This window comes from Gymnoscopelus microlampas (assembly GCF_963454915.1).
Source record: "Gymnoscopelus microlampas genome assembly, chromosome: 7".
In the NCBI taxonomy this organism is placed as follows: Eukaryota; Metazoa; Chordata; class Actinopteri; order Myctophiformes; family Myctophidae; genus Gymnoscopelus; species Gymnoscopelus microlampas.
In genome coordinates, this window is record NC_139944.1 from 17,291,876 (window position 1) to 17,306,075 (window position 14,200).

The 14,200-nt window shown below is 42.1% G+C and overlaps 1 protein-coding gene across 2 annotated transcripts; it reads right to left on the bottom strand.

The window, feature by feature from the left end:
• Positions 1–4,269: 4,269 nt before the first annotated feature.
• Positions 4,270–7,628, bottom strand: LOC311049387 (globoside alpha-1,3-N-acetylgalactosaminyltransferase 1-like). 2 transcript variants are annotated; one of them, XM_084062954.1, is made up of 3 exons: positions 7,360–7,628; positions 6,748–6,810; positions 4,270–6,216 (listed from the first exon to the last, which is right to left on the bottom strand). In XM_084062954.1, the coding sequence occupies exons 1-3, from the start codon at positions 7,391–7,393 to the stop codon at positions 5,261–5,263; spliced, it is 1,053 nt and encodes a 350-aa protein (XP_083919080.1). In that variant the 5' UTR covers positions 7,394–7,628; the 3' UTR covers positions 4,270–5,260. The 2 variants fall into 2 exon arrangements, with proteins under 2 accessions (XP_083919080.1, XP_083919079.1); XM_084062953.1 differs by having other exon boundaries at positions 6,748–6,813.
• Positions 7,629–14,200: the final 6,572 nt, after the last annotated feature.

Consider the following 14,200-nt stretch of genomic DNA (forward strand, 5'->3'; position numbering starts at 1 on the left):
ATGGCAAACTATAAATCGTTGCTGTCGGGCAAAAACCTCCTTGCTCCATATTCTAACCTTTTGTGTTTTTTCGTAAATTGACGCCCTATACTTGATCATACTACAGTGTCACACAAAATAATTAAAAGTAGCAGATCCACATGCTTTTGAATTTGAATCCTGAAAAGTAACAGTTATGAGTTTTCCACCCGATAGAGACAAAATCAAGCACATAGGCCCAGGCTTTTTGAGAATTTAAAATAGGGACTTGTTGAAGTCAGTTTTCAAAATTAGATTTCTACTTTTTGGTTTGACTGGGCAATTAGCCGAAAATGTACTGAAACCGATATTCAGAACCAATAACAGACTTCTAACCGAATAATCGAGAAGCAAGGTTTTATACTGTTGCATATATCAACGAATCAACACAAACAAATTCCAATAGACTTTTTATCTGATTGACCACACCCTGTGTTTGTATTATACTACTGTATTATACTGAAAATAGCCACTTTACAAGCTCACAATGTGTCACGGCCATAGGCCACGGCGCGTTTTGAGTTTGTACATTATTTTCACTATATAAAAAAAACATTAATTCATGTAATCGAGACAAAAGTTTGAAATAATCGTGATTTGATTTCTATTACCCTGCCCTACTTGTTGGTATGCGTTTACACACAGTTTTATGTGTATTATGATGTGCTTAATGATACTAAATAGTAGAGCTACATAGAGCCATGCTATCACCAATACAGAACCCATTACTGTTCAGCAGATACAGTAAAATTGTGTTAATTTAACTCAGGGAGTGGACATTTATACACTCTCTGAGACTGAGATTTTACACTGTATTTAGAGAGTATGGGGAATCTACTAGACCAGTCTAGTGTAAGTATTTTTTTTAAAGCAAGTAATCCTTTAACTCAAGTACAAATTTGACAGAGAAACTTTCACTTGTAGTTGTTTGTAGTTATTTGACCACCAGTATATCTATACTGTACTGAGGTTACCACCAGTAACTAGCCTACTTCTGCCACTAATTTAGTTCAGCCACAGTCAATAGACCCTTTGACCCCTCTACTTCATGGCACAGTATGGATTAAGCCAGTCATTACTAAACCTGCTTTTAACAAAAGAATATAAGTGAAGTACACAGTCAAATCCTCAGTGATAACTTAACACTGAGAGTCGACAGATGTAACCAAATGGACCCTGGTCCAAACTCAGAGTTACAAATGAATAAATTGCTAGTGAGGGTTGTTTAATAAAATAACAGCTCCATTTGGAAACGTTTTAGAAATTATGCAGTTGCTGTACATTTTAAACAAGTGAAGACATCTCCACTTTCAGATTTTGTGGCTTTTTGTGTTTTTTTTTTCCTTTTTACAGAATTGAGTTAGAGCTACAGAAAACATTTTAAACAAGGCAAAATATGATTTATAGGTCTTTCCTAGTCTTGCTCTGGGGTTTGTGCTGTGTATATGTTGGGCTGAAAAGGGCCAAAAATCTAATAAATTACTAGTCACAACATTTATAACAAGGCAACATATTGTGGCACTGGCTGAAACTTGTGAACAGCTCAGTAGCTCAGTGTCCACCCTGAGATTAGGAGGTCGGGGTTCAATCCCCGGCTTGGTCATACCAAAGACTAAAAATGGAACCCATATGCCTCCCTGCTTGGCACTCAGCATCAAGGGTTGGATTTGGGGTAAGTGTCTGTGACATATAGCGTCATGTCCAGGGGGTGTACTTGTACATCAGGGGTCGGCAAACCTTTTTGACATGAAGTGCCACGTTTTGATTTTCTTGATAGTCAGTGTGCCATTATATCAACGTTAAGTTTAATTATGACACCACATCAACATAAAGTATTTCCAACAGATTTTGATATCCATATACATAACCTTTATTTATGTATTTATTCATTTATTTGTATATATATATTTTCTCCCTCCCCAGTCAGAATTTGAATGAATGTAGAATTATGTGCAGGATGTAGTTCACATACAAATGTGAGGGGACATTTTTATTCATGTGAGGGGACATTCATTTGACAACATTTTTAATATATTATATTTCAAAATAAAAATCCTCTCTCTCACACTTATGCCAGTGTACCAGTGATCACCCTCCCCTGTGCCAATTTTGGCACCCGTGCCTAAGGTTGCCTACTCCTGTTGTACATCATGGCTGCATGTACAGTACTTCACTACATCAAGCCGCTTTACGCTACAGAATGGGCCCCATGGCTCTGAACCATTGGTTCCCAAGGCTACATATAAGAGCTACGTATATGCTCCATCCCAATATCTAGGCTGGACGGACAGAGTACACGCCTACTTACAGTCACCCCCGCCCCCATCCATGGCAAGTCATGTTTTAGTATGTTCTACCAATATTTTTGTGTGTGTGCGTGCGTGCGTGCGCACACATGCGCATCCATGCATGCGCACGCAAGCAGTGTGGGATTTGGCTTTTTTCCCTCAGGGTTTTGCCATAACAAAAGGACTAGAAAGGTGTGCTCAGCAGAGCGCAAATCTCCACCAGGAGTCATATTAATAGCGATGCATACAGTTACAAATGTCTACCATGAAAGAGTGACATGTGATTAGCAGTTCTGCCGTCTTTGTCAGTCTCTTCTACGGCAACTCTTCATGTGTGTTATTTCGACGTAGTGCTGTATTAGGCTTTATTAGTTCTGTTGCAAACTTTTCCAAGCTGACTTACAGTAAGACAGCTCAGACTGAGTGCGCAGACATTATAATTTGTGGGTTTTATAGTATGTTCAATACTTAATTACAATACACACACATTGACAATGAGTGCTATAGGCCAAAAAAACCTAACATTTAGAAAGGTAGAGCACTCCAACTTTATGGCAAAGAGCCACTTTAATTGAAAATATGACAACCTTTCGATCCTCAATGGATCTTCTTCAGGTCAGTTTAAAATGCACACCTGTTCTTTTTCCTTGTCCCCCATTGTGAACCTCTCCCCACTGTGTGCCACCCCCACAAACACAGCAGGTGAGCCTCATCACCTCATCTTTTGCAGTATGTTATCACATTTACGTATATATTTAGGTGTTAATCTAATGTTGGAGGGACAGGTGCGTTCTAATTGGCTAGCCTGGTGGGGCACTTACAACCCTATCATGGAGGGAAGATTGCATTGTGAAAGATGTCAGATTAGTTTGTGAGATTTAAAAGAAATATTGGAAGATTGAGGTCCTTGGCCTGCTGTCAGTGTGCACAAGAAAGACACTGATCGACCTAGACACACAGGGCTTAATGCATGATTTCCTGGCGGACATAAAGCTATACATCTTCATAGTCCTATGGGCCTACTGCACTGCTGCTTGAGGTTTATGTGATTGTGTTTGAACAGGAAATCAGCATGGCTAACAATAAGCAACCATACATTAAGTCATTCATATTAATGATTAATTGATCCACTGGAATTAGATTTAAATTTAAATGACTCTTAAGACGCCAACAGAAACATTGCTACTGTAATTGTGCGGTGCTGTTTCATGTGCAGGTTTAGAGGTGGATTCTTTTAGCCACATGAAATGACAGACAGTGAAGATAGATAGTCTTCAGTGAAGACTATCTGAAAGTACATCCCCTGCTTCACTCCACGTGGCGACTTGGCCCGCAGGTTCTCCTGGCAGTGGGAAAGAGCCATCTGCTGCTGCCGTGTAACCCTCCCATTAAAGAGCATGCACGCCAGGAAGAGAAACTGGAGAGCACGACTGAGGGAGAGACAGAGAGAGGGGGAGAAAGAGAGAGAGAGAGAGAGACAGAGAGTGAGAGGGAGGGGGGGGGCTGACTTCAAGACAGCAAGATAAAATCGTACTGTCATCCGAGTTTAATTGATGATCTGCCGTGGAGAACTATAATTTCAAGATGGAGATTCTATATTTCTATATTTCAATCTAAAACATCCCATAACGCCTCAAAACTGGAATATACCAGCTTCTTCGTGGCATTTCGCTTACAGTAGTTAGTTAATGACACGTGTGAATGTGACATGTCAAAGTAGCATCCTGTGTTGTATCTGTTCCTCCCCCCCCCCACCTGGTATTTAAAGACCTTGAAACAGCAGTTCCTCCAGTTAATGATTGGCCATTGCAGGGAAAGTGGGCACTTACTCTGTTGACTCTTATCGCTGCTGACCACAAAGCCAGTGGAGCAGTATCGCAAAAGGCTCACAGCAATGGAGAGGACAGTGCTTCAAGCCTTTAAAGAGACAGGTCAATTTCATTTTGCCTGGCTGGTGCGGAAGAGATAGCCAGCGCACACACAAATGCACATGAAATGGATCTTTAATTGAGAGCAGACAGTGCAGTTTGTCTCTGCTGGTAAGCTGCATCTGTTGATCACCAGAGCATGCATGGATTGAGGACCGACTCATTGAACAATCTAATAAAGACTAAAACATATTTACTAAAGAATTCTGTTGAAAATGACAATATTATAGTTCATGTGTTAATATGCATGTTAACTGTATTTATTGTATACATCTTCTCATCCAGTTTGACTATACGTCATAATCCTTTTGCAGAAGCCGATTTCCCATTGAAATCAAGGTCAAGTGAATACAGAGATGTATCCTATAGTGCAGTGGTTCTCAAACATTTTCATGTCAAGGACCCTCCAAATTGATTTGCCCGCAAACCCCCATCTGAAAAGATGTGTCAGGGACCCCCCAGAAGAGAAGATGTGTTACGAATTGCCCAAAACTTAAAAAATTGTCACACCTTTTCAAAAAGATTCTATTGTTTTAAAATAGCAGACCTATAAGCTCACAATGCTTGGCATCGCAACACATTGTGAGCTTGTAGATAGATATATTTGAGTTTCCAAAGTACAAAATAGTGTCAAAATGGCTAAACTGTGATGCTATACTAACACATTTGGCTGTGGACCCCCTGTAACCCCTTCAAGGACCCTTGGGGTCCCCGGACCCCACTTTGAGAACCACTGCAAAATTGTTATGGAATCAACAGCATTAGGCTACTTGAACCAGATGAACTATCACAATTCTGTCCTCCTTTGTCCTTAAAAAAACTATATGGTTGACCGGAGTCCCTCAGGGCTTTAAGTTTATACTAGTATCTTTTCTGTTTTAGCTCTACATTGAATATGTTCGCTGAAAATAGCCGATCTACAAGCTCTCAACGCGGCATAGCGTGACGCGTTGAGAGCTTGTAGATCAGCTATTTCCTGCGAAGGTTTTCCCCCGAATATGGATGCTGGGATTTAAGTGGTTATGGTCAACAGTTGTGCTTCTCCCTCTTCTGTAGATCCATAGCATCGCACTGTCTCCCCAAGGAGACCAGCCTCCGCACAGGCACCTCCGTTGCCAGGACCGAGTCCCACCAGCTGTATTCCGGCGACAGGACACAGGACGGCCTGTGATCGATGAGGTATCGGTTCAGGTAGCTTTCTTCCAGGCCGCTGGCCCTCACACCGTTTTCCTGGTCCTGAAGAATGAGCAGTGAGCAGGCACGGGTCATATGGTACACCTCTGAGGCCAGCCCACCGTACAGCTCCGAGGTGTAGTAGTAGTCGCCCTCGTCCTCCTCCACGCCGGCTGCGGAGATTCCGTCAGTCTCATAAGGGAAGTCCCGGCGCGGCATTCCGTAGAGCTCCGGGTGCAACGTGGCGACCAAGTCTCCCAGGATCTCCTCTCCCACGGGTGCCACAAACTCCTGGTCCACGTCGGCGCAGAAGACGTACTCAACCTCATTGCCGATTGGATCCTTGATGGCGGCAGCGAGCAGGGCCATGCGTCGCTGGGATAGCCTCTCCCACCCCGGCATCTCTGCCACGGGGACCACTCTCAGCTGTCTGTCGGGACCCAGCTGAATGGGGGGCTCCAGGGCCCGAGGACTATCCGTCAGGATATAGTAGGTGACCATACCACCAGGGAGGAAGTGGTCTTCAGCAGAGGAGAGGAAGCGTCGGAGGAAGTGACCATAGCTTCCGACCGCCAACACCAGCAAACCCGTGCGGATCTCTTGCTGTATGAATTCCGCCCTTCGCCGCTCCGAGCTGCTGCTGTCGCCCCACACTAAAGGAGCGCCCCACGATGTCTGCATAGGACGTTGCTTTGGCGCCCTGGCGGCCGGCATGTCTTTCACCTCCCTTCGTCCGTCCATCCCCAGGGAGTGGAGGAGAGGGCGAGGGCTCCCCACCGTGACGCTGATTTTCCGCCCACGAAGGAAATCTGATGGAGCAAGAAGACATGTTTCACTGTTTGCACCCTGGCACTGTTACATACTGTATATACACAGTAAAATCCTCAGTGTTCATTTAACTGAGTGTACAAATGGTACCAAATGGAAGTTCCTTTTGTACACTCTTGGAGTGATGAATGAATAAACTAACACTGACGATGTTTACTGTACAGAAATAAAACTAGGAGACTTATCCTTTGTGGGAGAAATGATGACAATTTACAGTACATTGATGGTACACTGCAGTCTCGTAAAGCTCAAGGAAAAGCCCAATCTCGTTGAGTGAGAAAAATTGTCTTTTTGTAAGCTGGTATTAATTATTATCATCTGCCTACGATCACTTGATTTTTGGAGAACATTTGCTTAGTTACAATCATCTGTCATATTAGGCCCCGGGAAAAGGCCCTCCTTGAAGTGAATTGATTGAGAACTGAAAAGAACCATTTTTAGATTGTGTTAAGTTCAAATGAGCTGAGTACATATACAGTGTTATGGAAGAATCAGTTCCATAGCTTACTCACATATGAGGAGACAAAGGAGTAGACAGTACAAGACAAGCTGTTTGCTGGTCACTTTAACGCGCCCTGCTGGAAAGGAACACACAAAGACAAACACATGAGCACAGAGACACATGCTTGAATATGAATGCCCTATTTTGCATAGCGTGTGCTGCTGCTCTTTAACAGCTGACACTGTCTTCTCTCTCTATAGGACCTCATCGACCAAACGGTTCATTAGAGAAAGAAAAAAAGTTCCAGGCTCACGTTAGGAATGAAAAGAATGCAGTGAGTATAAAGAAACTGCTGAAATGCGAGCTTCGCTCAACGCGTTTTAGGAGTAAAAAAATGATGAAGTGTTGAAGTAACACTTTTCAGTTGTCTCTCCGTCATAGACGTGTAAGACTTTGTCCAAAGGATTCAGGGTGGATTCATGAGATTACAGTAATTAAGCGCTAAACTTTCTGTCCTCGCCATGACATGAGGAAGAAAGCCTCTTGAGAAACATTTGTGCATCACACACGTTTCTGTTATTATCTTACAAGCACATGTGTCTGCCATGCGTACATGAAAACTAATCACATCAAAATTCAGTGGTGAAAAAAGGTGGAGTATTGTGGGTAAAGTTGTACTGACCTGAGGGCGGCCTGCAGAGAGGGAATAGCGCCATGCTATGACCTGCTGGTGGTAGATAAACACACAAACCTCTGTGTCTATGGCCTGGACCGATGCCACAAATCACTCCCTCTCTCTCATTCTTTCTCTCTCTTTCGCCTGCTCTCTTTCCCCCCTTCTTCTCCCTTCCGCACTCTCTGTCTCTCTCTCTCTGTCTCTCTGAAAATCTGCAACATAAGCTACACTGTTGACTTACCGACTGTCTTTGGTTGTTTTATTTTAATACCCAACTCCCCTTGTCTTTGCCTGTTTGTTTTTTTCATCCGAACACCCCCACCCTGCCTTTTTTCCCTTCAGGATTTTGCAGTATTCACTTCTGGAGCGTTCCCAATGAATGCAGCCACATGTGTGTGGAATCTGGACAGACACAGAATCCAGTTGAGGCCGGGGGAAGATAAGAAATGGAAAGCTATCGAAAGAACTTACCGAAGAGGCACACTTTTCTGGTTTGAAGTTTGCACCACTAAGTCATATTGCGCGTATGCTTTGAGATTGGCCTCTCCTCAATGTCGGCTTAACTCTTTCACCATTTCAATCATTACAGTTTCCCCACATTAATAATGTGTGTGCTTTGTGATCTGAGGGATAATAATGATCTACATCCAAAACTCACCAGAATCTGGTTGCATGCATAAGCACCTTTATAAAATGTAACAGCTGTAGGCCTACTCTTGTGTCTTTACATTTCAGAGTAAAGGGCAGTAAACCCCAGCCAGCATTTTATTTTTCAGCAATGACACAGCAGCACAGGTTTAACCAGGATTCCCTCAAAACAATACAATCTGCATGTTGCCCTGAGCCACCAGCACTCTTGACATCAGTTCGTCTAGGCTCCGTTAGGGCCATATAGTGAATCATTGTTCCCTGTCCTGCAGAATACCTTGTTACAGTAGTCCAGTGGTTCTCAAAGTGGGGTCCGGGGAACCACAAGGGTCCTTGAGGCGGTTCCAGGAGATCCCCAGCAAAATGATAAAAATGTCTGTAACTCTGAGTTATGGGTACAAAATGTTTATTACATTTGTAACCTATCAGAATCAGAATCAGAATCAATTGATTGCCACTTCCATAATACACACTCAGCATACATGTGAGTAAAATACAGTTCTCCTAAAACTCATGGTGCTTGTCACCATGTCAGGCATTAAAAAACATAAAGAGGAGAGAGAAAGCAGCATTAAAATAAGCAAGGAACAATCTGTAAACGAAAGTGCTGATGTGTTCAATGTGTAATATAGGTACAGTACTATTCAAAGTGCTATTCATCTCATGATGTTGGAGTGGGGTCAGAGTTATGGGGGTCCGTGTGGCCTAATGCACACCAAACTGGGGGTTCTTGAAATGAAACTGAAAAAGTCTGTAGCCTCTGTCTGATGTCACAAGTGACCATGACCTTCCCACCAAGGTCACAGAGGACAACAGGGAGAGATGTGTGGACGGACAGAAGGAAGTAAGACGGAGAGAGAGCTGAAGTGTAGGCAAACACCCAGATGTAGAGCTACCTGCACCTCAATCAAATAGGGCATGCGGTTCCTGGACCTTTTCTGGATCAGGGCCCACTTGAAAATATCTAAGGCCCACCCATCTGACCACTTAACACGGCAGCCTAAAAATGGCTTCTAAAATGGCAACTAAAGTGATCAAAAAAGTCAAACAAGATTCTTGTACAGGATCTCCTCGCTGGTCAGAAGGAATACAATGAGGACTCTAGCTGGGGTACTCATCCAATGTGACTATGCACCTCATGGTACCTTAGCACCTCAAAGGCCTTAAAAACAAGGCTTCAGACCTCTCAAAACAAACTGGTCAGGCTACTACTAGGCCTTACACCCATAACTCCCCTAACTGTTGCTCATTATGCTAGGATGGGATGGCTCAGGGTAGAGGACAGAGCAAAGCAACTTGCAATGGGCCTGGTCGTCAATATACACGAGAAAACAGGGATACCCATGTACCTGTCAGACTACTTCAATGGCGTAAAAGACACACGCAGGCACAACACCAGAAGGAGCCCCACTGATCTCACTGAACCCGGTTTCGGCTAAAAAAATGGGTCAAAATCGTCCGTGTGGAATGTCCTACCAACAGTCATAAAAAAGTGTGACTCCTTACCCTCCTTCAAAATCTCTCTAAAAGAGCACCTACAGGTGGTTACAATTTGTAACTGGCCCCTGTAAAAAGTCTAAGCTTTCACCGGAAATGCCCCCCCCCCCCTCTCCCCCCAACTGTTTAATGTACATATTTCTCTTTTTGATTAACTCGTTTATATGATGTTTTCATCTTATTATTGCATATTATTGTTTGTCTTTAAATGTTTCGATTAATTGATTACACAGGACCCCAATGGAAATAAACCATAGGCTTTATTGGGTTATCCTTTTAGCATCCTTTTGTATAAATCTGTACCTCTGTGCTTTTTTTTGCAAACTGTTAATAAAGTATTCAATCAAATCAATCAGCCATGCCGTGTTAAGCTGCCATGTTAAGTGGTCAGGTGGGTGGACCCACAGGTTGTGAATCGCTGAACTAGGGTTTTATCTTTTCAGCATACTAGAAAAAAGCCCCCTACAGGGGTTTGACCCCTTCCTATACGTGAAAGGTCCCTAATGACCTTTGAGTGCAATATTGATTGTGTATTTTTATAAATGTAGTTAAATGTGTGAGAAGCAGAAGTCATTAGATAATGTGTTATTATGAATGTATAATGATAAACTTATTACAAACATTTGTTTGAATGAATGACTAATAGATAGAGCAATGTTGTGAGTTATTCCGTCCTGATATCCCACTGTGAGAATGGCCCATTTGCAGCTGGAATTATTACAGAGGCATGGTAGAGTGCAACCAGAAGGTGTATTTTTTTTAACCAAAAATCCAAAACATTACAAAAAGGACAAAAAGACAGGCGCTTATAGTTGATATGGTCTGCCCAGCTCTCATGTGCTTCTACCACCAGCTGATTTTGTTGCTAACTGGCAGCCTTTTATACTCAGCTGCAGGCAATACAAAATAATTGACCATGTCAAGGGCCTGTCACGGTGCGAGGCAGGGAGGTGTAGGACCCAAGTGCGAGATGAGAGGCAGAGGCAATGCAGCTCGAATTAAAGTGTTTATTAACACCAGACAAAGGGAGTAGGCAGCAATCAACGTCAGGTACAGGCAAAGTCAGTCACCGGGTAATCAGACATAACAGGAAAGAGACAATACAGGAGTATGGGAAAACTAGACTGGGAAAGCTAGGGGGAAAATAACACTAGGCAACAATAAGTCAGGAGACAAAGACTAGCATAATCTCACACAACTACAATCAACGAACCAACAAGGAATTGAAGCAAACAGAGGACTTAAATAGACACAGGACTAACTGGACACAGGTGAACTCAAAGACAATCAACACAGGGATTGGCTGGGAGACTAACAGGACACAGGTGGAGAACAAACTAATCAAAGGGAGGTGAGACAAGACAGGTAGCAACAACTAGACAGGAGACAGGAAAACTAGGAACATAACTACACAATAAAAGTACAAGGAGAACCAAGGCAAATGGCAACAGTTACAACAATGCAAGAATACATACAGAACATCATGAACAATGGCCTACACAGGCCTACAGAACAGCCCTTAAGAGTTCAACACCATATAAGGGCATTCAAGGTCCAAATAATAAGGGCACAGTACACGGCCCGAGGAGCAGACCGTGACAGGGCCATGGTGTATAAAATCAAGAACAGAATCAATACAATAAAAAAATGTTCATGTATTCCTCAAATCAATCCGGTTACAATATGCAACTGTACATGTGCAAACATAGACCCAGAGGACCTCTCTGTTACACCCACAATGAAAAGCTTCAGTCCAACCTGTTATATATTATATTCATCTTATGAAACCATGAACGAGCTGTCCTGTCCTTTCTCCAAAAATAGAGCAAGCGGTAAGAAAAATAAACAGACGTGTGTAGTACTCTAGGCTATGCATTTGTATGTGAGCGTAGGCTACTTGTTATTCTGTATCCTTACTGTTGGCATACTGTCAACTAGTATATGTGTACAGAATTTCGTTTGCATTTAGACTACTGTTGGCATTACTGCCCAATATAGCCTACTGGGCCTCATGTGTATCTGGTTTCGTTTACGGTTGGCATTACTGCCCAGTATACTGAGGTATATGTGTAGCCTATAGGTTTCGTTTTCAAAATACAAAAAAAAGGACAATAAAACTCACGTGGGGAAGCAGCATTTAGTTTTTATGCACCACATATCTGGAACAAACTCACAGAAAACTGCAAGTCTGCTGACACTCTTATTTCTTTTAAAACACAGCTAAGACCTTTCTGTTTGCCTCTGCCTTTGATTGAGTTATTGTATTTATTTTTTTTTGTTTTCTTTTCTCTTCTGCACTGTAACTGTATCTATACATTTTGCCTCAGACTGCTCTGCTGTTTGCTGAATGGTTGGAAGCCTTTATTTATAATACAAGATTTATTTCTCCAACCACAAGATGGCAGTACTCGACAGGAAATGTCCAGCTGGTGCAGAGCAATAACCATTAGGGGTTTACAGTAGGTTAGATAGTCATTATGGCTAAAGGACAGAGATTTAATGTGACATTACAATCAGCAACACTAAAACATTGTGTGGAATTATTGCGAAGAGATGAAGCAGCAGTACAAAATAACAACTACCTTTATTTCAGGATATACTGCTAAAAGGCCTTTTCAACTGTTAGTGAACTCCCCAAATACAGTTGCCAACATATTTTGATATGCAAGCATTCATTCACTATTGTAAGTGGTAGAAAGAGTATTATCTCATAATAGTTCAGAGTGGGGTGCTGGTTACACATCTGTCGAAGAGATAGTCAAATAATTGTGACCTTTTTCATCCCACAGGGGAACTTCAGTTTCCAGCGTCACCCAACTGATCTCTTCCCACAGAGGAGGGGGAGCAGTTAGGGGTCAAGTGCCTTGCTCAGGGACACTTCAACACATTGCTGGTCAGGCCTGGAATCGAACCTGGGACAACCGGGGCCTCCCCTCCGGCTTCCCAGGCGGACTCTCCAACCATTCCCGCTATTGCCGCCCTCAGGTGCCCTGATATTCTAGCACTAATGGCAAAAAACTCAAAATACACTCAAGAGGTCACTTTGCAGTTTATTACGATAAATCTTTTTATCTTTTTGTACATCCATACAGAAATTTGCGACATAATAGCTTGTGTAAACAACTTGGGACAAAAAGCATCAATCAAATCCAAAAAATATAAACAAACAAACGTCACTGGCTACTCTAGAGTATAGATAAATTACAGCAGGGTAAATGTAAACCATTTCCCCTCACATCATCATCATCATGTCCGTTCTGTCACCTTGGCTGGCTGGCAGAGAAGCAGGGTTGGCAGGCAGTTCCAAACCATCCACACAAAACTGGAGGATAGGGATTCTGCATAGATGCTCCATAGCACTAACATATGTCTATAAAGTGATATATCGTAGCTGTCGGGTGGAAACCTAACTTATTGTCCAAAACTGTTACTTTTCAGGATTCAAATTCCAAAGTAGCAAAAATAGCAGATCTGCAAGCTCAAAACGCGTCGCATCGTGACACTTCGTATGACGAAGTAGGGCATTCATTTACGAAAAAACATAAAAAGTTGAAATATGGAAATACAAGGTTTCTACCCGAAAGAGACTATACGATATATGACTTTATAATATTATATATTTAAATGTTTATATATATGTATATATATATATATATACTTCTAAAACTCTCACAAGCTTTGTTGACACCCTGAGAATAAGTTGTTTATCAACACATTGCTGTTAGCCAATAGGTGATTAGTTTAAGTTTCTGTCGGATACTATTCTATATCATAGAATAATAATTTAATGAATATATTTGGATTCTTCACAAGAGATTTGCCCTATAAAGGGAATAAAGTGAGTTAGTGTCCAACCATTGCACGAAAAATATTGTAGATAGGTTATTGAAACATGACAAAACAATAAATAACCTTGGATTGTTTGGGATAAAGTGTGGAGATCTGGATGTTTACATTTTACATTTTCATCAAAACGATATTACAATCATTGTCTTCATATAATATATATTGATGTTATAGGTACCATTACAAAACATATAATCTAAAAGGCATAAATGAGAAGGCAGTGAAGAGAAGACAAGACAGACTAGGCCTGTTCCCAACGCCCAGATTCCTTGCCTCCTTTCTTATGGTCAAACTACTTTTATTCAACTAAGTAGATATGCTTTACTGTATGAAGGGAGGCTCTGGTTGCTACTGTATAGTAGATTCACAACTTTGTCCATATTTGAATCACACAGAAATGAAAATCTGCCTCAATTGTCTGAACCAATACATTAATGTATTTATATTAAAATATGAAGGCGAGGACGTCAGAAATGCAACACTTTTGGGAACAGGAGCAGCACTGACTGGAAATGTGCTCCAACTTGTCTAGGTTTTCCTTCTCTCTTCTCATTCACTTCCTTCATTAATACCTTACCTCCTTATTCTTCATTCTTAAGCCCGATTCATACGCACGGTGGTGTTTCGCGCCGAGAATAGCAGACCTACAAGCTCACAACGCGGCACGGATGCGACGCGTTGTGAGCCTCTAGATCTGCTATTCTCTGCCTTTCTGGTCACATAAATTAGGCTTTATTCTTTCCTCTACAACCACCCTGTCCTCAACTCTGCTCTTTAAACCCAAGTCCTCACGTGTTCCCTTGCCCTACCCTTCCCTTCCCTTTCTTTCCCTACCCTTCCCCTACTCCATTCCTCT